This window comes from Cynocephalus volans, chromosome 6 (genome assembly GCF_027409185.1).
Source record: "Cynocephalus volans isolate mCynVol1 chromosome 6, mCynVol1.pri, whole genome shotgun sequence".
In the NCBI taxonomy this organism is placed as follows: domain Eukaryota; kingdom Metazoa; phylum Chordata; class Mammalia; order Dermoptera; family Cynocephalidae; genus Cynocephalus; species Cynocephalus volans.
The window spans coordinates 68,691,290-68,719,195 of NC_084465.1; the positions used below are offsets into that span (position 1 = coordinate 68,691,290).

Below are 27,906 nucleotides of genomic sequence, written 5' to 3' on the forward strand. Positions count from 1 at the left end.
TGAGAGAAATTAACATGGCCATGCCTACCTTCCCCAAGGAAACCCAAGAAAGCAGCTGTTTTTCCATTCCCCCTGAGGACATGCCATGAGAATTAAACACAGACAAAACTTGGATTTCAGTTAGTATTTAATATAACTTCAACTCTTTAATAATAAACAAAGATGTAAATACAAAACATGTTATTTATCAGTAGTTCTGAACAGTCACAGTCACAGTGTTGGAACCGACGTCACTTCTGTTTTAAGGAAATACACCTCACCCTGTTTCAGTAGAATCCGTGTTCTGGCAGTTGGAAGGCAAAGGTGAGGCTTATTTTGTGCAAAGTGTATTTACTTTACTGGAAAGCAGTTTTCTTCTTACTCCCTTCCTGGGCATTTTAAGAAACTGTTCATTTTCCTTTTATGTTAAAAGTGCTACAAGAACTGAAGGGGCCTTTCCTTACTGAAATAAAATTAACTATACATGCCATACATTTCTGGGTCACCTGGTTAAATTCCCTCAGAATTAGCGATTCATAGAAAAATAATTGTTAAGAGAAGTTATTGCACCTGCATATCGAAAGTACAATTTAAAGTTCGCAGAACAAGGCTCTGTGGTATAAAGTGCCTATGAGCAGTTTCCCATCATATACTGAGGCCACAGAACTTCCCTGGAGAACAGATCCATTGTTGGCATAAACTGTAGTCACTGTAGGCTGCTCAGATAGAATGTTCTGGATGTGGAGAACCTATTCGGGAGATACAAAGTATTAATATTGAACCTCCATCCACCCTTGCCCCTCAATCACCAAGCAGCCTTGTCTTCCACTACGTCTAAGAGGATATGCTGTTGAAAACGGCAGTTTGACCAATCTTTTTAATGTTTAAATTAAAGTACTTTCTCAAACTTCAAAGAAAGTACTTTCTTAAGCCATCTAGTTATTCCATGCCAACACAGGATTTAGTGTTATTATAGCAATTCAGCATTAAAAGAAATACTTTCTTACTAATGTGCCTAATTTCACAGTACTTCAACATGAACAAAACTCATGTCATGTGGTGAGCTGACAATAAACCAGATATTTAAAAAATTGCCAGTATACCACACAAGAAGGGCACGTCTTTATAAAAATGCCTTTTGACTATTTTCCACCATAATTTAACACATCAAAAGATTACCTTTCTTAAAGTATTTGAACAATGTAACATTCTGCCAATTATTGGCTTAAAGCAATTACAAAACCACTACATCAGTTTATTGTATTATTGGTTTAAAAGAACTAAACAAATCAACCCTGTGACAGTTTATTGTATTATTAGTTCAAAAGGATTTGTATAATTAAGTTTGAAAAACAAAATATAAAAACCTCTGATGAGGGAGGATTGTTTGGGTTGTACACGAAGAGCTTCTGGCCATTAGGATGACAGCCTACCCAGATGTCCCCCGAAGAAGGATCAATAGATAAATTATCCACTAGTGTATCCAACTTGAGTACCTTCCAAATAAGAAAATGTCAATATCTAAATGAAATGAGAAACTCGATTAAATAATTTACAGCTAAGCTTTTCTGCCTTGATGCATGTGGGGAAATTAAACACATCTCCCTTCTTCCACCCCCTTTAACACCAATATTACTTAAAATAAATTTAATAAACTGGTTTGGAGTCACTTTGCATCTTCTCTAAAATTAAGAAAGTTAGAGTGATAATCAATCTCTCTAGAAATTTCTCTTAAAAAAATGAACTCCTCCTTTAAAAGATGCACAAGGAACTAGCTCAAGGAACTCAACCAAAGCAACATAGGAACTTTTTAACCTAAAATATGTGTTGTCGAGCAGGAAGAAAATAATAATTGTGTGGAACCCAATTTCTACTTTCATTTATTATTAAAGGAACTGACAACGTGCATAAATCTTCATTTGAGAATTTATCTGTTAGTCTTTTCAATTGTGAAAATTCGTACTGGAATTCATTGTGTGCCATCAATACTTCATGCAATGGCCCTAAATCTGAAGCAAGTATCACTCTCCACCTGCTGCTGCATGTAATCATGGTCAATCCTGGTGAGCACTGGAAACAGGAGGTTTCTCTAGTTGTAGGAAAGTAATTTTTAAAAACCCAAAATAGCTACGCTAGCATCTATATTCTGTTTTAAGTGCCGTATTGTTATAATATCATATAACTATGTAACTGCAAAGTATAATAGATTAATATCTACTTTATATATAAAAATAAATATTTTACCTTCAATTGAGTTAAATTCATATTAGGTTGTTTTTCCAAAACATGAATTTCATGAGCCAATATGTCAGCAACATAGACATACCTTTGTAGAAAGGACACACTGGTTAGAGATCCATGCCAATATAAGGTTCATTAATACGGTATGAAAATAAGTCTTAATAAACTGCCAAGAAGTTAATCAATGATGGACCCTCAAGGAATGACTGATAAAGGTCAATTTTTATTTTAAAAGTAAGCTTTCAAAATCAATTCAATAGTGCTACAACAATCATAGAAGTATTAAATTATTTTTTAAAAGGTTTTGTTAAGAAAAAAATAATATGCGACATGATTTCGAATATAAAGTCCATGATATTTGCCACTGAATTGACAATAAACCAAATGTTTGGCTTCATAAGAAAAACTTTTACATTCCACAGTATAATTTGATATTTCTAAGTGTCACTTACATATAGAAATATATGGTACAGAACACATTTTAATAAAATACTTGTTAATACTTATTAACATTTAATAGGATATTAATACCTGGGGATTTTAAGAGTAAGGTAAGTATTCTGAACAATCTGTCTACATCTAAGGGAGGTGAGTTAATGGAATACTTTGAGGTAATTTTACTCATTGAGTTGACTGTTCTGTGGCAACTGTTCTATTGAGCAATTATCACGTGTAAAGCTATGAACTCAGTGTTGTGGGTGATATAAACACAAAGAGGGCACAGCCTCTCTCCTCAAAAGGTTATATGTGTTGGGATGATCAGACTGGTTTGTAAACATTAAACACCTAATACAGCATGATTTGGTACCATGAGAAATGGTTCAGGTCTAAGAGACTGAAGAAATATCTAAGTCCTGAGTACACAGAAAGGCTCTCAAAGGAAGGGGATATGCAGTGGATATGGAAGTAGAAATTGGATTTCAGGATGTGAGGATGGAGCACCTTCCAGGCAGAGGAAAACGTGGGTGTATAGACACAGGGGCAAGAACAAGGGAGAAATGTCTGTGAAAGAATGAGTTCTTTGTCTAAAGCGTGGAAGGTATGGAAACAGTAAAAAAGGGAGGTAGGAGCTAGACTACTAAAGAAAGCCCAACCCTTTAGTCCACCTTGATGTCATAAGCAATTGGATTTTACTGAATTTTCAGAATAACAAAGTGGCATAATAACAAATGTTTAGTTCTATTCAGCAATTACTGAGCATTTGCTTTGTGCCTGGCACTGTGCTCAGTGTGAAGAGTCAAAGGTGAAAAAGACAGAGCTCCTGCTTTTGGGAGCCTTTAAAGCCTAATGGACTATAGAAAGACAAAATTGGCAAGAGAGCGAAAAATGGAAGTAGACTGAGAACAAGCTGGAAGAAAGTCTTATACTTTAGCCAGAGAGGATAACAACCTAGACCAGGCGGGTGTCATTGGAAAAGGGGCTGGAGTGAGGCAAGAGGGCGCAGGAGAAGCAGCATGACTCGCTCACTGGCTGGATAGGAATGGAGAAAAACAAAGAGTTAAAGCTGAATCTCCTTTTTCATTATTATTTTCTTTAAGCTTGGGTGACTGGAAAATTTTATTCTTATAATGGAAATAAGAGAGTTGGGGGAAAAACTGATTCAGCTGGAGAGGTTGGATCAGGTCAGTTAGAGACAATGTAAATTAAATTGTTCTACATTCATTTTCTGTAATCATCAAGAAAGAAGGAGAAACTGCATCACAAAAATAAGGACATTTAGTTGTCAAAGAATGCCAAATTTATTTCATGTTATTTTTTTAGTAGTTTAAATTGTTCAGTGTGCTAAAGCAGTAGAAAAGAAAGCTAATAAAGAATTGAATATCCTTTCTTATAGGTTGTGGTTGTGCATACTTGTATAAAAATAGTGAGATAAGTCTAGAGGACAATTTGGCAGTATCTATTAAAGTTAACATTTAAAGGGTTCATGTTGCTTGAGCAAGTAGTTCTATTTCTATGGGTTTGTTCTACAGAAACACTTGTACAAATGTGAGAAGAGAAGGGGCTCGTAATAACATTTAGCAAATGCCTTAGCTGGGATTTGAACCCAGGTCTATATGAGTCCCAAATCTGCAAGTTTGACCATTATGCTACACTGTTCTCTTAGGGAGTTCTTCCTTAAAAAAATATTTGGATAAGTTTCAGTGGAAAATTAGAAGTATAAAATGGTTTTTATACAGAAAAGAAATAAACATCCTACATATCCATCAATACAGAATTGGTTAAATTAGTTTAGGATCATTCTTATAATGGAATAATATATAGACAATAAAAGCAATGACATTTATTTAAAAGGAAACACCTACCTGATACTTTAATATACATACATAAGATCCCATTTTGTTAAAATTTACATTTACAAAATTAAATCTGAAATCATATATATCAAAATTTATATATTATATGTAAATACATATACAGTTGACCCTTGAACAACATGGGTTTGAACTGCATGTGTCCACTAATATGTGGATTTTTTCAATAAATATATTGGAAAATTTTGAGGGGATTTGGGACAATTTTCCCAAAGTTCTCTTTACTATGATTTTCTTAACATTTTTATTTCCCTAGTTTACTTTATTATAAGAATACAGTACAGAATACATATACAAAATATGTATTAATGGACTGTTCATGTTATCAGAAGGGCTTCTGGTCAGTAGTAGGCTATTAGTAAAGTTTTGGGGGAGTCAAAAGTTATACTTAGATTTTTGACTGAACAGGAGTTCGGCACCCTTAACCCCCTGTGTTGTTCAAGGATCAACTGTAATATATATTTATATGCATTATATGTAAATACATATAATGCATATAATTATATATTATATGTAAATACATCTACAGTATATATACAGTAGATGTATTTACATATATTTTATAATTATATGCTATATAATATAATATATATTTATAATATATGGTATGTAAATATATCTATAGTATATATATACACACACATGATTATATATATGTTGTGTGTGTGCATATACACACATATTTGTAGTTACATGCTTATGACCTAGATAAGTAGAAATTTAAAATATTCATTTAAACTCTCTCTATAAATAACTAAATACATAAAGTATATATATGTATATAAAATACCAAAAATGTCAAGAAACCTATTTTCACATTTAAAAAAAAACAAAGTAAAGAATTTGGCTAGTTCCACAACTGAGAAACAAAGATATTCTGTAAGGGGTCGTACTTTTTATCAGGTGAAATATTGATCCCATTTGCTGAATCAAATCCTTCTGCTACCACTTTAACTTCATTTGGACTGTAGTAAACAACATTTGCCCAGTGTAAGCTCAAGTATGTTTCCAAATACTTTAAGAAAGGATCAGAGAAGTAATGGTCATTGGTGGCATAGAAATGTGCCGGTCCGACAGCTATGATATCATTTACACTGAAAGAGAAAAATAACATGAGAGAGAAAAGAAAAAGCCTTGTCGGTCTCTATATTAAAGATTAAGTATCCATAAAGTTTACACAACATGTGCTTTAAATTTTTGGTAAGAGGTTTTCCAGAAAGAGATGAGCTAAAATCACATGGTTACCGTCATATGCAATATACTATATACAATATCATCTACTAGAGAATAATTTTGTATGGAACCGGGTAATTTGAAGACAGGTCATTTAGCCATTACGGCAGGATTATTATGAAAGAAAAGTGAACTTGGTACCATCAGGGTACGATTTTTGACAGCAAGAAACGTAGGGTTTAACAATTTATATGTAAGGACAGAGCTGTCCATAGTATAGAGCTGGACAGAGCCTGACTGGCTGGTGAGCTGGTTAGGCCGTCAATAACATTTACCTAGCTTCCATTTACTCAGTTGCTATGTTTTCATGAGTTCCCTCGCTTAGTTATTAGTCAAACTAAGGTTGACTGTTCAATTTCTACCTGCCTCACAAAGCTGACATGCCAAGAATGAACAGGCACTCAATAAACACTTGCAGAAAGATGGATGATGAAATTGCCGTAGTGCAATGCTTCAGGTGAGGGATTTATATGCTAAAAACAATTACATTTTTAAAACCAGTTAGGCAAGGGTGTTATTAAATTTAAATTCCAATTACCCTATGCAAAAATTTGTGAAAGAGCTGCTTTATCCATTGTTAAATGAAAAATACAGAGCTACAGGGAAGGTGGATCTCCTTTTTCTGAAAGAGCTCCATAATGCAGAGACTGCCTGAATGGTATTTATGCTCCTATTTATTATGAAGTGAATTTCTGGATGAATGATTGGAAGTTAGATGCTTATGCCCTAGATAGGGAAGTAGAAATTAAAAATATTCATCAAGTTTAAGCTAAAAGAAGCAGTAGGTTAATGCAAGCTGTGCTGGGAGGGCATACATGATTCTATGTTAGCCACATTATCCATCAGCTTTATGTTCTTGAAGTAGTAGTGACCCATTTCCAACTCGAATGCTTTCAATTCTTTATGGTCATTCATCTACAACCACCATTAACCCTGTGAAAGCACTTTGTACAAAGTCCCATACAAAGCATACAAACCCCATATAAAACAGGCTACTCTTCCCTGGCAGGACAGGTATGATTATTATTATGTGGGTGATGAGTCATCTAAGATGGAGGGTTATAGTAGGAAAAAAAGGTAGGGTTTGTCTTCTACTCTCAAGATGGACCTGAAGAGTATCTCCTTGTATTCAGGCATTTCATCATTTATCAAAAGAGTCCACATAGAACAATGATTATTATAATGAATGACATCAACTTTTATATGCTATGCTCTCCCTGATATACAAGGAAACTACACACACACACATAAATATGTGTATTATATAAATATATAATGTGCTCTTGTAATATATATAATATATGTCATCTATTATATATATTAACTCATATATTAGCTAATACTTGTACATATTAGCACTTATAAAAGGTGAAAGGACCACCCCGCATGGGGAATATTTGAAAATGCCAGAGACAAATTGGAGAAAGAACAAAAGGAGGAAGTACCTTGGAAGAAGCTCATGTCTGATTGTTTTCAGATGCAAGAGAAAATTCTCTTCTTCTTCAAATTTAAAAATTTCCACTGTATTCTTAAATTCCGGGTGGTTTACAACAAAGAGATAAACTGTGTCATCTAAAGAATTGAAAGAACAGAGTTAATTTACAAGATATAACCGTAAGACCTCTGGGCAGACACTGACATTTAAATACCACCGGCAAGGAAAGGTTGAATGTTAAGTTGTTAGACAACCTAACATCATTCTTCTTCACGTCTTTCCCATTTCTGTCTGTCTGGTGTTATTTCTGATCATTAGTCCCTTGACCTTTGAGAATGAGTGTTTCCGACATCCCACTCCATATACAGAATTCATGCATAACTGTTTATAATTTAATTCAGAAATATGGTTCTTTTTCAATACAATGATCATAGATATATGAAAAGGTTATGAAATCTAAACATTCTTTCAGGTGTTACTTGCTGGAAATTTCAAAATGCAGCATAACCTAGTGCTGGCTGAAGAAGCAAATGAACAACTTGTTTGTATAGAAAATATGGATATAATTCATGAGTTAATTGTTCTTCTGTTTCTATAAATATGATCCAAATCCAGTTTCCCACAGTCATTTGTAAACCATAATAAGTTTTCTAACATCAGCAGCTCATCGACTCCTACCGTTGTCTATGAAAGTGCTGATGCCATGTGGATTAAATGAAGCCAAATCAAACCCTCGGCTGATTCTTAACTCCAGTGCCCTCGGTTTTTCTTCTTTTAGATCCATCATTAGTATTCCTCCAGGCTTATCTGGTGCAAAGCTGTGGAGTCCTGGAAATTTCAGACCCTTTACAAAACAGTGAAAAAAGTTAAATACCAAGACTTGGTGGGGGGAAGGGGAGAAAAAAAAAAAAGACAAGTATTTCTATGGACTAAAGTGGGAACTATATATGAATGATAGAGACTTTGGTCAAAGGCGGTGGCATAAGGCGGTGGCATAAAGAAAACAGAGAGAAGACAACAGAAAAAATAATAATTGGGAGCCAGAAAGCTGAAAGCTGAACAATAACTGATTTTATTGAGTGGAGACAGGAGATCAGGGATGTATTCTCTGAAGAGGGTAACCAGAAGGTTGGTGGACTGGGAAACTCCAGGCAGAGGTGAGGGGAGGGGATGAGTGGAAGTTCACATACTGCTTGTGCAAGCCTAAAGCCCTCTCCTGCACTCTGCTCCCTCAGTGCCAGAAAGTCCTGGTCGCTGGAGCCAGACAGGGCTCCTCTCCTTGTCTCACACCCTCCATCCAATCCATCAGAAAATCCTGTTGACTTTGCCTTGAAAATACATCCCTTCATAAGGATGTGAGCTTCCTTCATGGCTGCACTGGTCCAAGTCCTCCCCTTGATGATGGCAATTGCCTCCCGATTGGCCTTTCTGCCTCTGACCTGACTCTTTACAGTCTATTCTCACCTGAGCACCTGGATTATGTTATATTATGTCACACCTCTGATCAAAACTCGCTAATGGCTTCCCATCGCCCTCTGATAAAAAGCAGAATTTCTTATGATGGCCTAAGGTCCTGTACAACTGGCCCATCTCCCCTTCCCTACACCAGACACCCCCTCTGTCTGCCCTCATCTGCTCCGACTCTTCCTCACTCACATTACTTTGGCCATCCTGGCTTCCCTGAGGTTCTTCACAAACCAAGCACACTTCCCCTGCCCAGGAATGCTTTCCCCCAGAGAGCAAGGGCTCCTTCCCTCAATTTCTTTCTATCTGTGCCAAATGTAACCTTCTCAGTGAGAACATGCCCGAACAAAAGACCCACCTGACCCGGCACATACTGTCCTCCTTACCCTGGTTTACTTTTCTCCATTGTCCTTATCGTCATTTGACATCTATACTTAATTATACCTCTAATAAATATTATATATTCAGGGGGCTAAGGACAGACATAGAAAAGCTAGGAGAAGATCACACTCTAACATGGCAGCATGACGCCTCCCTCATCACAGCGGTCACTCTCCGTTGCCCTCTTACTTTATTCGTTGTTAAAGCACTGTCACCATCTGAAATATATTCATTCACAAGCCCACGGGAACACAGCGGGGACTTCGTCTCCTTTGTTCACTGCTAGATTCCAGTGCTTGGAACAGTGCCAGGCATGCAGTCCATCCTTTCCCCACTGATTTAAAATGTCACCTTTGTCATGTACTAGATCTCCATTTACATATTGGTCTATTTGGAGACTATATATATATATATTTTTTTGATGTCTAGTGCCTATTTCTGTGCCAATATACCACTTTTTAAATTACTATAGCTTTATGTATGATATATATATAATAATCTCATATATATGAGATTAAAGTGCTGTTCTGAATGGAACATTACTATTTTCACATTTTCTATTTGGTTTTTTCTAGTACATGAGAAAGCCATTGAGTTTTATATGTTCATCTTGAGTTCAACTGTTCACTGAACTTTCCTTTTAGTTCTAATAGTAATTAGTTGGATCTCTTAGATTGTTTAAAAAACATGTAATCACATTATCTGAAAATAATGGTAGTTTGTCCTTTTCTTCTTTCTCACATTTATTTTCTTGTTTTATTGGGTTATTGAGAACCCTAGCTTACTGATGGTTGTGGTGGTGTTGGGAATTTCTTCCTGTTCTGAACATTTATGCAGCTAATGTTTCACCATTAAGAATAATGTTTTTTATAGGTTTCTGAGAATTTTCCTCCTATTTCTAGTTTGCTTGGAGCTTTTAATCAGGAATGAGTATAATTTTATTTAATGCTTTTTCAGCACTCACTGAGATGATCTAGGTTTTTTCTCTTTTAATCAATTAATTAATAAATTATCTACAAAATGCTGATTCATCCTTACCTTCTTAAGGTAAAGCCTTCTTGGTGATAATAAATTTCATTTGAATGCACTACCTTACTCAGTTTACTAATACAATGCAGTCATATTTTATGTAAATTTAGGGGTACAATAAGAAAATAAAGACTCACCTCATACCCCAAATTGGATATAACAGGAAATCTTTCCAGTTATAAAAAAATCTATCTACAACTGCATAACTGCAGGGCTGGCAGGCCCAGTAAGTAGAGCAAACTGGAATTATGCTATTGCTACACAGCAGTGCTACTTCAGTTGTTAATAATCTCCATTCTTTATCAGTGCCCCATAAACAATTGCATGGTTTACATGCACAGGACGCTGTACCACACGGTGGTACCTATTCATGGTTATTTTAACACTCCCTATTATTTAAATCTTTTGACTCTCTTTTTAAAACTTTATTTTATTTTTAATTGTGGTAAAATAGACATAACATAAAATTCACCATTGTGAAGTGTACAGTTCAGTAATGTTAAGTACATTCACATTGTTGTATGATATTCTCCTGTTCATTGTCTTTTTTATACTTTATTCTGTGCCATTCAATCCCTCATTAAGTGTGATGTTAGTTTTGAGGTGACCCTTAGCCTCATAACTGTAGAATAGGATGGGTGAGAAGAGCAAAAATATTAAGAACAACAACAAACAACCCCCACGATGTTTAAGCTATTCATTTAGAAGGAAGTACAATCTGGGAAATGTTAGAGACAATGCCAAGTTAAATGAAAAACAGTAGTAAAGTGCGAATGCATCTACATTTGCAAAAAAAAAAAAGTCATATAACCAAAGAAGGAAAATCATTGTGACTGCAATATGCCCTTCAGCTAAAATGGCTATAGATTTATGTGCTTGGAGATTTTACCCCTCCTATTTCATATTTGTTCTGGGGTTGGGAGGGCCGTGGAGAGAATCTTGAAATAAGTGAGTTCTGGATTACACAAATCTCCAAGAACATATCTTTGCAATAAAGAAACAACAACAACAAAAAAAAATCAATGCAACTGTCTTCTACTTTATTCAGGATTTTTGCATCTCTAATTATGAATAATTTTGACTAGTAATCCCAGGTTTTTTTCCTAAGCCTGTAGACACATGCACAAATGTGCTTCTAAACAAACCCAGAGTCCTACTATAAATATCATTTTATTCATTCTGTGTAGGCAATTAAATAAAACTTTTCTTTTAAAACTGTATTTTTTAAATTAAATACAAATCTTGGTGTTTCTGCTGAAGCCCACAGTATTTCTTTTTTCCCTCAGTGGTTATAACCAGCTGCTCACAATCGTTCATATAAAAACCATCAGGAACCCGAAGAGTGTTCTAACCCTCATTTTCTTCCAAGCTGAGTTTTCTCACCTTTCTCATAAGCCTGACAACTATTTTATTAGTGTTGGGAATCTATTCTAAAAGTATCTCCAAGTTTTTCACATCCCTCCTGGATGTTGAGAGGGAACAGAATAATTACAGTCAGTCTTTAGAGCTGGATACTTCTTCCTCAAGAAAAACTGGGCCCATGAAGACACCAAGAAATCTCATCTCTGCCCAAGCCAGGGAGGAAGGTGGTCAGAACTTCCTCATCTGCCTGCTTTTCTGGATTTCCAATTAGAATGGATATTGGTTCAGCCCAGCACCCACAGGCCAATCAGTTTTCAAGTCTTTTTATTGTATTCTCAAAAAGGATATTATTTTTCAACTTATGAGAATTAAGGCAAAAGTGAAAGGTATAAATAAACTCAGTCAATGACTTTCCACCTATGAAGGCTATTCAGGGGGAAAGAGAATGAAAGAAAAAGCATTGGCCTTGGTTTTGGAAAGTATATTGTTTGAAATAAATACTAATGAATATGAATAAGTAAAACTAAATATGCTCAAAACTGAATATGTAATGGAAAGAAGAGCAGGTGCTGTATTTAAAATAGTATAATGGTAGTATCGAATATCCACAATAATGCCTCGAATATCCTTTTTAATAATGCTCTTTTAAAACATAGATTGCTTTGGAATAGTTTAGTGCAATGCAGTGGGGAAATAAAGAGCAGTAAATCAACTGGCAACGACGCTCTTAGAAAAGCCTGAGGAACTTTTCCAAGATCCTGCTTGACCTATCTTTTTTTCAGAACATATTTTAGAAAGTGAGGAATTTTAAAAGCAAGTGACTGCTCTGCAGGTCTAATCAAACACACTTGCACCTCCTCTACTGAATCTGGGGAAGGAAGAAGATACTCACCACACTAAAGAAAGCCAGGCCGTTGGGAAGTATGTCAATATCTTCAGAGCCAGCTTCTGTAAGTTCAAGGAATAGATAAATGTCATGTTCAAATTCTTTTATTTATTAGACAGAGTAAAGCTGGGATTTTGTTTGTTTTATAGTGTCTGTACCTTTAGAAAATGGTTCTGATTTTTTTTCCAAGGAACCACTCTCTTTTAAAAACGTCAGTCTAAACCCCCTCCTGAAGTGAACTTCTGACTTTAAATGTTAGATATTTTATGTTTACTCAAATCAAAGTCAAGTTATCACCACATTTCCAGCTATAATACAAAAAAAGTTGACATCTGTACACTCTTATGATAAACATCCAGATGTCTGTATAAAAGTAATTGACATCAGGGGAATATTACTTTCAGAAGGAAGGGCTCATTGTCATTTAACCATGCAAATATCCTTGCCCTCTTCTCTCCTTATTCAATGCGAAGCATACAGACATTTCTCTCATTAGCAGGGATAAAACACCTGGGATTACATAGCCCCTCTTTAAAAAACAGTGCCTCCTTGTTCTCTTAAGCAAAGAGAGCTTTCCATTTAATCTTTAAATTTAGGCTTTAAATTACAGAAAAAACTAGCAGAGGAAAATGAATGAAAAATACCATGCTCCTAAGCCAGTTGAAGCTTCCAGCTCCCATTTCTGAGGCAGGCTACAATTACTATTGATTGCTTATTGATTGTCTGTAGTACATTCCACACAGCACAGCAAATAATTAGACATAGACCTTCCCAGTGGTCTCACTGTATAAATTCCACAGACAGATAATGGACCCAAACACAAGAAAAGAGAAATAAAAATGGCTTAGATTAAGCCAAATCATGACACATTCTTTGAGTCCACAAAATCCAATCTTCCCCTTAAAGACCTCTCCAAAGGATTTCTCCAAGATTATTTCTAGGTTGTCAAACCCAAACAGCATCTATCTATCCAGCCATTTGGGTTTTGATTCATGAGTTTACATGTAGGTGGTTGCCTCCAGTGTTACTTGTTCTATCATAGTGCAGAAAAGCAAAACAAAATAAAAATGCCAAGAATTTTACTTTGTAAAGATGTTCCTCAGAAAGAAGGTTGTTCTCAACTTGGGGTCTGTGGATCCCTAAAGAGACACAAATGCACTTCAAGGGATCTATGAATCTTCTCAAATTCCCTGAAATGAAAAATGCCTTGTATATGTACAGATGAGAACTTCATGAAAAGAGTACTTGACTTTCAGCAGATTCAAAAAAGGGTCTGTGATTCCCCCCAAAAGGTTAAGAACCACTCGACTCTAGTCCCATGATGGTTCTCAACTGGAAATGAGCAGAGATCAGCAGAATTCTATACCACATACACATGCACACACACATACAAACACACATGCATGCACACACAGAATTCCCGCCCAAGTTTTTGCTTTCTGGACCCATTTAGTAGCAGCTCAATTAAAATTTGTTTTTCCTTAAATATTATTTTTAAAAGTTTAATTTCAATGAGTACAAGCTTACATACATAGCCAAAAAGGATATATAAAAATTAACAATGTTTCTTTGGTTTTCTTTCTTTTTTTTTTGGTGGCTAGCCAGTACCAGTATCCAAACTCTTGACCTTGGTGTTGTCAGCACCACACTCTACCAACTGAGCCAATCAGCCAGCCCATTCTTTGGGTAGTAGAATTATGAGTGATTTTAATTTTCTTCTTTATACTTTTCTTTGTTTAAATTTTTCTACAGATAATAGTTGTTGTTTTAATATTCAAGAAAAGAACAGTGTTTTTAAAAGATATTTTCATTTCAGCCATATTGTAACTTCTTTCTGTTTAATCTGATTGCGTAATACCAATGACAGAAACGAGTCTTTTCTGTAGTTTTCTTTGGAATATTTTCCAGATATACACCCTTATCTTCATTTCTATAGCCACCACCACAGTAGGCTTTTATCATCTCATATCACCTCTTTGGTGTGATCACTGTAAGAGCAGTCAATGCTGGAGAAATGTTTTCTCCTCTAATTCAATAATAACAATAGTAGTAATAACAGTTACTAATGCACTTCAGGGGCTTACCAAGTACCAGGCTCTTTGTAAGTACTTTGTACACTATTTCATACACTTTCATAATGCTAGGAGGCAATATCCCTTATTTTAGAGTTTAAAATATGGAGCTTGTGAAAGGATAAGCAAATTGCTCAGGGTTGTAAACTAGGAAGCTGGGACTCATATCCTTTGGACTGACCTAGAAGTATCTATAAAATATTCAACTTAGCATTTAATAAGTTTTCTCTATCAGAATTATCTCCTGGTTCCTCTCTAAAGACATACTTCATTTTGTAATGCAACTGTGGTCAATTCCGTATGTTAGCTTCTTTCCCCAAATTTTTGCTTCTTGCCTCTCAGGAAGATCTTCATCAATGTCACTTTTCTTTAAAACCTCTTTCAATACCCTTTCTCTATCATCTCTAGCTTAGCATGTCTAATTTTGATCCCTTATTACTTTGGCAATTACCTGTCTGTCTCAAAGATTGCCAATTCTTCCAGTATCCATACTCCCCTTCTTTTTTAGCAATAAGCATGTGGCAACAGAGCTACAGATGACATTTCTCACCCTTTCTTGATGATAGATGTGGCCATAGACCTAAGTTTTGGTCAGTGGGATGTGAGAATACAAGATGTATGCAACTACTGGTTAAAATAAAATAAAAATGATATATCCATGTAAATTTTCTTTCTACCCGCTTTGTACTAGAAAATGGAAACAACTGGAGTTCTAGTCTTGGATCAAGATGGGAGCAGTATGTTGAAGATAGCTGTGTGGTTTCATCAGCCTTCATCCGTGAATGACCAGATGGAGCACAGTCATCTAATCACCTTAGACCATTTGCTAGCCTTAGGACTGTTACATAAGAGAAAAATAAAAATAAGCTTTTCTCTTCTCTATGCTACTACAACTTTATAACAGCAAATCGGCCCTTACCATACCCATCAGAGTATCCAGTATGTGAGGTAGCCTATTATTTTCCACTGTTTTTGTTCCACTAGCTAGGTATATATGGTAATCACCCCAGGGAAAGATACTATACTGGAAGGAGAATTTTCAAAAGTTACTTAACCTCTCTGAGACTCAAGTCTTTATCTGTTATAAAAAGAAAAAAGAAAAAAAAAGTCCATATACCATACTGAATTTTGTTTTGTCCCCCCCCCACAGGTAGATTATAAACTATGTGGTGACAAGAGCTACAGACTTTAATGCCTTCCCCTCCCCAACCAATCTCCCAAGCAGCAGTTATTGTAAAGGTCTTAACAGCCAAGTCCATAAAACTGTTAGTTAACTCAAGACGGTCCATTCAAAATTTTGTTTTGTCCAGAACCCTGAATGCCAGACATTTAGAAAATAAGATTTTTAATTAAGCATTTAAGCCTGAAATAAAGTTGACTAGATCTTGTCATTATACTTTGTATTATGCAGATGTTGATATTATGCCAAATCTTTGGTGTGTAAAAGCTTAGTTTCTGTCTGTAAGATGGACTGGGAAGGACAAAAAAATGTAATAAATATTGAACTAACATTCTGCCCCACAGAAGGCACACTGTATGATATGATATGTAGACAATGACTGCTGAATAATATGTACTCAATGATTCTTACTTATTAAAACAGAAAGATGTGAGACAACATGATATGTATAAAGCACCCAAGAGCACCAAAGAGTTCATTTCTAGTGATGGTGATTGTAGCATTGTGATGTGTGTGTGTGGAAGGGGACAGAGGGCAAGGGGTAGGGGGTCTCAGCACTTGGCAGGATTATCTGACCTCAAGTGCATGGTTAGTACTGTTTCTAATATAGAAAATAAAAAAAGGTCCTCTATACCTTTGCTGCTTATCATAAAAAGTTGCATGTATGCTGTGTGTCCAGCACACTGTTATTCCTTATAATCAAAGACCACTGAATAAGCAACTGTTGTTAAAAATATATAAACACAAATTATTATTAATCGTTATGCATCCACTAACATAGCACTCAACAACTGCTCATATGGTATGTGCTAACCACAGGGCAAAAGCAAAAAAGAAAGAAAAAAGCCCCACAATTCTAATTAGAACTAAAAATGTATCCCAAATGTGTTTCTAATCACTCATCCTCTCTGCACTGTCGCTTTTTGAAGTGCCTCAGAGGCATTATACACTTCACAAGAGGGGCCATAGGTGACATATTTCCTCATTCTTTCCAATTCCAGACAGCAGCTCACACACATCACAACATAAAGGTCACAAACACAGACAGACGCCTGTTCAGAATACAAATGTTGCTGGGCTTGTTTTTCTCTAAGGAACGCTCCATCCCAGTAAGTTGTAACAGGAATACACTTGGCAGTCTGTCCTGTAACGTGTCTGGTTGTGCCCTTGTGTCTACTCTGAGACCTGAATTCACAGAAGGTGGGATTCACAGGGCCACGGGCTGTTTAATAATGTGACAATTATTAACTCAGTAGCACAAGTAACCTAAGAGATCACTGACCCAACCTCCCCCCTTGTCCAATACCCCTCACAGATGCCATCTGGCTTTTGCTTAGGGACCAATTCTGGGGGGCTCTTCTTGACTGCAGCCAGAAGGTAGGATGAAGTTGCTGAGTTTCTTGGCATTCCAGAACAACCTTATTTCTAGAACTGTCTGCATTATCAAGCACATATCTAGTCAGTCTGGTATTTGATTCTGAGTTTACATCCTCTTGCTAAGTGTTTGGGCAACTGCAAGAAAGAGGAGAAACCCCAGGAGAGTCACTTCTAAAAACCTTTATTCTAATCATAAACATCATTACAGGTGAAAAATACAAAGGTCATCTTTGCTTAAGGTCACATTGTAAGATTGTGAAAGAACTGTCTAGGTGAAGAACAACCAGTCTAGGTGAAGGGAGATAGAACTGGGGAAATAAAAAGTAGCAATGGAAAAAAAGGAGACAGAACATATAGGAAATAGATGTCTAAAGAATGAGAGGCAAACAATAGATCTGTAAAGAAACTTGGAAGCAGGAAAGCTTGCTCTGACAACTGATGGTTTGTTTTTACTAAAATAGCACTGTGAACCCTGTCTGGTGTGAAAGTGGTTACAAATGTAAGATACTGAGTTTATTAGTGTTGCCAATTCCAGAGCAATTTAGCAATGACTATCAAAACTTTAAATGTATACCCCAAATGAACAACAATCCCACTGTTAAAGATTTATTTTACGGATATACAAATGCAATTGCAACAATGTTCACAACTGATCTATACGTAGTTGCAAAAACTGCAACCAGCCAAATGTGCATTAAAAGGGGACTGGTTAAATAAATAATGGAACGTGGAAATATTAAAAAAGAATGAGGTAAATCTACATGTGCTGATGTGGAAAGCTGCTCACACTGCGTTAGGAATAAAGCAGGTGTAATATTTATCCTAAGATGCCATTAGTGAAAAAAAATATATATGCATATATTTGTTTACTGAAAATATCATGGCACTGAAAATGTCACGAAGGACAAAAGAAACTTTATTTCTTGGTTTTTTTCTGTGGAGGATGGAGAGTTTGTTGAGAGATTTTTATTTTCCATTTTGTATCTTTCTATACTGTTTAAACATATACTGTTTATATGAACTCTGCACAGAAAAATACTACACAGTTGTTTTTAAAAAAACATAACTGTGTACTGACATAAGCTTCCAAAGCACAATATTAGATGCAAAAAGCTAGTTCTGAAATGTTATGTATAATAGGATAGCCACAGCCACAGCCACACACACACACACACACACACACACACACACACGCACACACACGCACACGCACACACACAAATTGTGAGAGAGTATTCATAAATAGACAGAAAAAGTATGGAAGGACACTCAAAACTTGTTTAATAATGTTACCTATTAGGAAATGAGTAGGGCACTTCTGTGTAACCTGGATTTTAATTTCTTAAAAAGCAAACAACCCCCCCCCCCCAAAAAAAACATTAAACTGTATCTCCCAGCTCTACAGAAGGATGTTGTAATTTAAGGACTAGAAGGAATACAATGGTAGACTAGTTATTTCCACACTATGGCTCTCAGTGTAAGATTGTAAATAATTGGTCCAAGATTTTTTTAAAGTCTAAAAACCTTTACTCTAATCATAAACTTATCATTACAGGTGAAAAATACAAAGGTCATCTTTGCCTAAGGTCACATTGTAAGATTGTGGAAAAACTGTAACTAGAAACTAGGTGTTTTGACTTTTAACTCTTTTTGTTTCTAATCATATCATGAACTAGCTCTAAGAAAAGCCAATGTTTTAACTGTTCATTGATAACTGAACAACAGTTACTAGCAGTCTATTATGATCTCAAGTCTTTGTCAGATGGCAACAGGTAAAAAACAGTAGGATGTGGACTCTGCCCTGGAAAAAGTAAACAAAGTGGAGAGGCCCTTGGAGCTAGGGGAGAATCTGGACAGATCCCTCACTCTCTAGAGCAGAACCAGGTCCTGTTCTTCAGAGCCCTTCAAGGACTCTGGCACTGGGTACATCCTGCATGGAGTCAAGGGGACAGAGAAACCCCACTGATTGTTCTCTCCCCTGCAGTCTTGGCTTTGAAGATAAAATAACAATAAGTTTTTTCTGTGCATACTGTGAAGCATCAATTATGCATTAGGCATAAAACCAGATGCTGGTGAGACTGGTAAGCAAGGTAAATACTGTTACTGCCTATGTAGAACTACCTTCCTTCTGACCTCCCTTCACTAGCTGGCCACTAGGCTAACAGGCAGACTTCAGTGACCATACACAACAAAGAATTTAGAATTTACAAAAATACTTCAGAGAAGTCACTAAACAAGCAAGAAATCAAATAATAAACATAGGATCACACAAGTAATAAATTATAGCGAAGGTAAGAAAGAAGAAATACAGTGTACATGAGATCAAAAGAGATTGACCAAAGAGGCTTCTGTTGATCTAATGTGATTTATTCACTGAGAAACAGTTATTGCATGCTAAAATACTCTTAATGAGTGTTTTAATATTGGTGGCCAAACAATGTAATGTGTCCAACAAGCATTTTCTCATACGTACCAATTCCTTTAATCAGGTGGCAGTTTGGAAGGTCTATAGATTCTACTTCTCTGGAGGCTTTAAGTCGATTCCTGTTTCAAAACAAAAACAAAAACAAAAACAAAAAACCACACTGCTGGTTTATGTATTCCCTGCTTTGTTTCAGAAGAAGTTTAAAGAGGCTTGGAGCAATACATAAAAACACAGCATAAATCTAAAGCAGATGAATGAGAAGATAGAAAAACAACTACAGGAACATAAAACAGCACCAAAAATGAAGTTAAAACAAAAGTGTATATCACAAAGTTCTACATATGGACATGGGTCATAAAAGAAAGCCAATAACTCAACAAATAAAACTTGCAATGCAAGTTCTTATAAAATATAAACACAGCATCAGGTCATACTTCTCACAGCTCTGGTGTTGTGAGAAGAGAGTTCCAGATGTAGAAGCAGAAGCCCTGTCTTCCTTCTGAAAGGCCAAATAATGAGAAATGGCTGTAAGCCTCATACAATGCCTGAAAGGAGGCCAAGAGAAAATAGCCTTGCTCAAAGCCTGGCTCACTGAAGACACCCCACAAATAGTTGTTAAGAAATCAGAGAAGAACGTCCCAGCCCCATGACAATATTTATTAGAGTAGGAAGGTTGGGGAGTATCAACGACTTTTGCGACTACTTTAGCAAAACTACTTGCTATTATTGTTCAAAGAAAACTAAAAAGAAGAAGTAATGAGATAACATTGAACTCTAATAGGGCATCTCCTGCCTTCCTTTGCACCCTAGAGTAGAGGGCCACAGAGCAGTTTGGACCAACACATATGGGATCAATCGTTTCGAGGGCCACGTACCATATAGGCTTTCCCTTCTCTCATTTTCCCACCTTCTCTCTCTGTTCTCTAGGCCATAAATAATAACTATAGTTCTTGTAGAGAACTTTACATTTTTCAAAGTGGTTGCCACATACCACACATCTAAGAGACAACAATAGTAATTTGCCACTTGTCCCCCATCTATTCATATCCCTGACAACTTCTGGCTTCTGGACATGGGGTATGGGTGAGACCGCTGGTTTCTCAGCAAAATGGAAGAAAGCCTAGGCCTAGATAACACAGAACTACTAATAGGCTGTACCAACTATACATCTGGCAATTCATATCTTACATAAAGTTTCTACTTAAAGTGTAAATCTATATGTATTTAGAATAATATAACTCAGCATTAAATTCCTTGAAAGAAGATAAAAATAAAGCAAAAATATAAATAAATCAATATCAAATATATAAATGTAATAAAAATATAGTGCATTAAAGAAGTTAAATTAAAAAATAAAACACTAGAAAATATGATAAATCTCCTCCAATGTGTCCAAGGAGTAATTTAAAAGAGAAAAAAATGTAGATATAACTTAATGTAGTGGCAGCAGTAATAGTGATGAGGATTATTATTATGGATGATCAAAGGAAATCAATAATAAAAATAGCTATAATATACCACTGTTCTAAGTCTACCACTGTTGTAAGTGATGTTCCTCAATGAATTCACTTAATTCTTCAAACAACTCTATGAATTAGGCAACATCATCCCTATTTTAGAGATAAGGAAACAGACTGCTAGAGGCAAAGCAATGTTCCCAAGGTTCGACTCAGTGAGGAAGTGCTGGTACCAGGTGCCACCCAGAGGCAGCCCTGGCTCTAGTTCACTCTGTACTTTTCTCTAAAAGGACTGAAGAGATCTAAGATTGCTATGGCCCCAGTCATCTTTGTGGATAAAATAAGGATGAACATAGAAGACTTCCAAGACCCTACTGTTGTATGACTCCAGAAACAGATGTAGATGCAAATCAATAGGTCACAGCTGTAGTTTCTACACCAAGCATCTCTATCATGCATTGGGTTGGGTATCAGTTTTATACAACTTACTATTATGCCTATTTGACTATACAAAAATAGGGATAATGATGATTAAAATCTACCTTTTTCAAAGATAAACTACATGGATTAAATAAAAGCTATTCAAAGTAACATTCAGATGTGTTTGAACAGTTTAATATGGGGTATTTGTTTCAGAGCCAACTTAGGTTTGCACAAATATTGATGATTGCACTTTGCTAAATAGGACAATCTTCATCAACTAATTTAGTTATACTTTATCATCTTCAGATGTGCAGACTGCCTGCTATTAAAACTGGAGTTACATAAAAGCGATGGATGACTTCTAGTTAATCAAATAATTTTTTCTTGGTTTTCCTTTATGACCAAAAAAGAAGATTTTTCTTCAACCCTTTGTGGCCCAACAAAACTTCCACATTCCTTCAGGAGAAAACTGCCAGAATTTTTCCCTGGCACAGCTATCAGTCCTCTGCTTGTTAGTGGACTTCTATATTCTAGGGTGGCAGATCCTACTAGCTGACAAAACTAAAGCCCTTTTCACCCCCTTACTCCCTTGCTCTTTCCATTGCAGAGGCGACCAAGCCAAATATTTGTTTACCCAGCCTCCTTTGTATACAGGTGTAATCATATGACACAGGTTTTTGGGAAACATACTTTTGTTCCTGATAGAAAGAGCAGACAGAAGAAGAGAGCTAGCTGACATCACTCCTTTTCCCTTCTTCATGATCTGAAGACACACACAGTGCTTGAGACTACAGCAGCCATTCTGCATCTTTGATAAGAATGAGGTTGTAAAGTCCATAGTGAAGGATCAAAGAATGAAAATGTGGGAAGAACCCAGTTCCTTGCTGCGATCACTAATTCAGTGAACAAACTCTAGATTGGCCCAACCTACAGAGTTTTTGTCATGTGAGACAAAAAAATCCCCATTTGTATAAGCTACCATTAATTCAATGTATGTTACTTACAGCTGAAGGCATTCCTAACTGGTATTAGATTTAAGAAGTTTGAGGAATGTATAAGAGAAAGCTATACAAACCTCTTTGGATTGGCAGATCAATAAGCCTAAAAATATACATGCAAAATCTATAAAAATAAATGGTACATACACAAATAAGTGATGATATGAGAGGAGTAAAATCTTTTACTTTTACTATTGCCTTTTTGCTCCCTGACCCTTTATGTCCAAGGCATGCTTAGGAATGCGGTAAGTCAGAAAAGGCATGGGAGTTGTCACTCTGCTGTCATGCAGACATCACTAAGCAATCATAGCACTCTTTCCCTTTAACCCAGAGCCAATCTCAGACACATTGTTCCCACAAGCACTGCCAGTCTATTAAAATTGACAGACAAGATGAAAGTTATTTGCCTTCTCTGTTCTAGATTCCTTCTGTTTTTCTGTCTCTTCTCTTCATTTTCATTACAATTCAGTTATTTTTCTTTTAGTTACAAGCCTACGGCAGGTATAATGCAGGAAACAGTAGACATTGGCTTCCTTCCATGTGCTAGCAATCATTCCCCAAATAACTACCATAGGAAACATGTGCATCAGGGTTCTTAATCTGGGGTCCAGTGACCTTCAAGGAAACCATGGGTAGAATTCAGGGATCCATGAACTTGGATGGGGGAAAAATACATCTTTATTTAAACCTCTAATTGAAATTGGCTATTTCTTTTGATGATGAGTGTGGGCCACAAACCACAGCACTATTGGCAGTACCCATGACTCTCTCACTAATAGAAATTATAGATATTGCTACATCACATTTCAGTTGTTATAGATATCTCAAAATACCGTTTACACTCATAACTACTTCAAAATATCTGTTAGGCATTTACCTACCTCTAGCTCTATTTAAGGCTTTAATAAATAAGCACAGGTCATTATATCATAAATTAGATTTAAAAAATAGTTTGGTAGAAGTATTTAAGCATGATTGGTTTTCTTTGTAATCCTATGGATTTTATTTTATGCATTTAAACACCTGTTGCTGAGAAGGATCAAGGCTTCACCAGATTGCCAAAGGGATCTATGGCACAAAGTTTTTAAGAAACCTTGCTTGAACATCATTGTCATCATAGGTAACTCATAATGAGCTTACTATGTGCCTGACACTGTTTTAAGCACTTTACATGCATAACCTCATTTATTTCTCACACTCCCACTATGGAGCAGATTCTACAGATTAAGCTATTGAAGCACTGGAAGGCGAAAAATCTAGTCCAAATTTTCAGGTAAATAGTGGAGCTATGAATAAATTCAGGCTATTTGGCCATTAAGCACAAACTTTTAACCAACAGTCATTAACATGAAATCAATCTCTATTTCCCTCATTCAGGAAGCATTCCCCATCCAGAGCGGAATGAGACAGGAGGCTGTTAGTTACCATCTTGTCTCAAGTGGGTTATCAGTAAGGGTGCACCGCTGAGCAGAGTGAGAACACAGTGTTACTGTCAGGCATTACTTTGTGCCGTATCTTACTGCCTTTGAGTTTACAAACAACTGATGTGGCTTTATCTTCTGTGTACAGACATATACAAAGAGGGGCTTTATCTTGTATGTGAAGACTTGTAAAACCCTTTGGAACTCACTCTTTGGGGCCCTGCAATGTTTGCACTAAAGTAACTATGAATTTGTGCTTAGGCAGGGAAAATTTGCTCGAATGGCAGAGAAGCTAGGAGACTGTGGGGGAGCTGGGACAAACTGTACTTGGAACCAGAAGGTCTGGCTTAGAATACAGGTGCAGCACTAACTACTTATTAGTTGAACTGACTAGTTGACTTTTCCAAACCTTAGGATTTACATATATGAAGACTAAATGAAGGCTCAAGGTAAAAGGGCTTTCTTTCCAAACATCAGTAAATATAAATTTTGGTTTCATATAAAGAATTTTTTATACTTCTGACAGTGACCAGCACACAGTAGTCACACAATAAATACTAAGGAGGATGGTGGTTAAAAAAAAAAAAAAAACGGCTGCCCCTTCAGAACTGTTCCAGACAGACTGCGAAGCTTCTTGTTGGAACTATCATAAAAGGTGTCAGGCATCAAGCGGAAGGTTCATACGCTTGTTTTCGGGGTTCCTGCAGACTTTTAGGTCTCTGATGCACTCAGGTCTCATGATTCATCCAAGGCTGTGTATCTTGCAACAGGGAGTAACTGGCCTAGGACTATTTATGCATTTTGATTTTCTTTTTTATTGCTCAACTAGGGAAGGGTGGAAAAGGGGTGTGTGGAATGCCGTCCTCCCCTGGGAACCTTAGCCAGTCATAGTTCAGAAGGAAAAAGATAACTTTGATTTCATTTATCCATCTGGGACATACTTATACTAAAAATTATCCGTCGTTTATCTGAAATTCAAGTTGAAATTTAAGTGGGCATCTGGGGCAGAAAAATAACTTGATTGCTGAAGCACCATCTCTAAAAATTGAATAATTAAATAGTAGGCACCAGATTAGAGCAAAAAACAAACAGAAAGCCTCTGTCCTTTCACCATCTACCGAAGAGTCTTTTCTTATGGGGAGGTGGAAATACCCTGCTTTTTGTAAGACTTTTAGAGTCTGAAAAGAGAAATGCTATGCGTGTGAGTACTCCACCAAACTCTGTAAACAGAAAGCACTCATTACTCCTCAGTCATATACTTGCAAGATAAAATACAGGGTGCCCAGTTAAATTTGAATTTTAGATAAGCAATAAATGATATTTTAGTATAATTATGTCCCAAATTCCAGGCTTATACTAAAAGTATAGTATATGTATTACGTGCCTATACTAAAAAATGATTCCTTGTTTATCTGAAATTCAAATTAACTGGGCATCCTATATTTTTATTTGCTAAATCTAGCTACCTACCACATACCCCAACATTCTCACATGAGCCCATTTGGGGCTTCAACTATCCAACAATGTTACCACTGTATAAAGTCACTGCCCAGTGAAGGTTACTACAGTCAAATCTTTGTAAAGAAAAGTTGTATCAAATTGTAAATTACCTATCGGGTGCCTACGATGTCAATAATTCTTAATTACTTTTTCTTAGGTTTGCAACTATAAATTTATCATTCAGTGAGACCTAAATTGAAAACCTTAAGATTAGTTAAGAAGAGGAAAGATTTTCTATTAACTGAGAAAACTTCAACTTGTGGAAGGAAGTACTGGTGGTTTGACTATTAGTGACAACTTGATGAGCTTGTGAATTTTGGTGGTCTTGCCTTTGAGACCAAGAGCTGGACAGATCACACAAGACTGTTCAACTCATGAACATTCTGCAGAGCAGGATGGGCATTTACATAATAGGAAAATTAAGATCAACATGTCCGTTTCCTACCAATAAGCGTTCCTTCCCCAACTCTACTGCCCCTGCCCTTCCCCCACACTATTCCTCCTTGCATTGTTTTATGGGCAGATGAGAAGCTACAGCTATGGGACAATGAAGCTGTCTCATAAACTCTGGTATCACTTTTGACTCCTCCTCATCCTTGGGGTTCCAGAATTTAGGACCCTGTTATCCCTGCCAGACTACTGCAATACCTTAACTAATTTTCCTGTGTCTACTCTCTTTTCTAATAGTTCACAACCCTGATTGCACATTAGAACTATCAGGAGAGTTTTTAAAAATAAAAATACCAGTGCCTGGGTTGCATCCAGACCAAATGAATCAGAATCTCTGGGGGTGCCCAGACATCAGCCCGCCAGGAAATCTGAATATACAGAAAATCCTGTTCTACTTCAATCCATCCTTCCAGGTTCTTCTCTATAAAGCACAACTAACTGGTTATATCAGGTTCTGGCTGAAAAACAAAGCAAAACAAAAATACGTCAATACTTCCCTTTTGCCTATCCAAGTAGGGTGTAATTTTTCAATTTATATTTAACAGACTCAAAACCTGTCCTTCACCCACCCTATTCTCATTCCTTGACTTTATGCTCCCCTCAAATGGGACCATTTGCTAGTCTCCAAACCTCCTGCCTTAGCCCCTTTGCTCCCACTGCACTTTCCATCTGAGATGGCTTCTTCACCCTCACGTGTGTTGCACCCATCCCGCAAGGCCAAAGTCAAATATCTCTTCCTTTCTCTGGGAAGTCCACCTTCACAGGTGTAATCTTTCCTCTTGAAGCCAATAGGAATTCCTTTGTATCTGACCTGGACATCCCGATTCATGTATTTACTTCTCTCCTCCCCTATAGCAAGGTAAACCCCATAGGGGTCTTACTCTACATTGGCCAGGAGAACACATGACACATAGTAGGTGCTCAGTATTTCTGAAACTCTTTTACATGAGGCTTACAAAATTTGAGTTGGTCATTTAGAAACTGTGATGTCCACCCACAGGCGATTTTTCATTCTAACTAAAACGTGAGATGGAGTCTGCTTGTACAGTTTGGCATTCTGGCCTCAGGGTTCCCTGGTGAACAGATAAAGAAGTGATGTACGGACAGTAGCTGAATATCTCAAGGGTCTTTGATCTGCGGCGCGAAGATCAGAGAGCCGAAGGGTTTCTCAAACTTTGCAGAAGAGAGATGGAAAACAACTTCATTAAAGACGGGGGCTGGTTTGGCCAACAGAGAGCAGCAGCACCAATGACCTGAAATGAATCTTTATAATTAAAGTTTCAGTGCATGAGTAATAGTTTTGTTTTCAAGTGAAAAGTACCTAGGTTTGCCCGGAGCAATTGCAAAGCACTCGCTTGTCAACCTAGGCGGACAACTTGGTAGGCAGCAGAGGCTTGCAAACTTTCCCGAAGGAGTCGCGATTCGGTCCAAACATGGCTGGGGCTTACTAGAGGCTGAGGGTGGGGGAGGCGGGGGTTCAAGCAGCCGGGGAACCGCGAGCGATGACAAGGTCTTCACCCGGCCGCGGTGCGGGCCCGCGCCGCCCCCACCCCGCAGCCCGCGGCCACCTCCCGCCTGGGGACCCGCGAGGAGGGGCGCGCGGGAGCCCCACCTACCTGAGCGCCAGGAACCTCTCGCCCAGGAGCGCCAGCGCGACCCCCAGCAAGCTCAGAGCCAGCAGCCGCCCCATGGCGCTGGAGCCGGGCGCGCCGCCTCGCTGGGGCCTGGCCGGGCAGCACGGTGGGCGGCGCCAGCCTCCCTGCTCGGCCGGGCCCGCCGCGCTCCGCCCCGGGCCTCGCCTCGGCTGGGCCCCTGCTCCGGGCGGACGAGGCTCCGCCCTGGGTCGGATCCCGGCCTTTGTCCCCGCAAAGCTACTTCCCAGACACCTTCCCAGAGACGAGGGACCCGTTCTCCCTCGCCCCAGTTTTGACTAATGGCGTGAAACTTTGATTTCCTTCATCTGCTCTCCCAAACAAACAACCCCACAAAAGCCTCAGGCAGCCGCTACTTTCCTCATTTCCTGAGTCTTCAAAGACATTCCTGACTCGCCATCCGCCATCCGAGTGAGAAACTCCTAAAGCCTTAAAAGATTCTTTTTTTTATTGGGGAAAATGTTCCTGGGACAGGTCTTGAAACTCTTTCACGTTGGAATGACTACTTTTTATAACAGGATGTAGATGGGAGGAAGGAAATGTCCTGTTTTTGGTAGTAGTTCATCTAGACTGCAGACAGGACTTAGATACTTCTTTTAGATCCAAGCTCTACTTCTGGGAATAAGAGT

General features: G+C 37.4%; 1 protein-coding gene across 1 annotated transcript; it reads right to left on the minus strand.

Moving 5' to 3' along the window:
- Positions 1–188: 188 nt before the first annotated feature.
- PON2 (paraoxonase 2) lies at positions 189–27,343 on the minus strand. The gene is made up of 9 exons (XM_063100089.1): positions 27,242–27,343; positions 19,425–19,495; positions 12,329–12,384; positions 7,879–8,044; positions 7,211–7,337; positions 5,426–5,626; positions 2,224–2,305; positions 1,347–1,475; positions 189–728 (listed from the first exon to the last, which is right to left on the minus strand). Exons 1-9 carry the CDS (start codon positions 27,313–27,315, stop codon positions 570–572), a joined length of 1,065 nt encoding a protein of 354 aa, XP_062956159.1. The 5' UTR covers positions 27,316–27,343; the 3' UTR covers positions 189–569.
- Between the last annotated feature and the right edge of the window lie 563 nt (positions 27,344–27,906).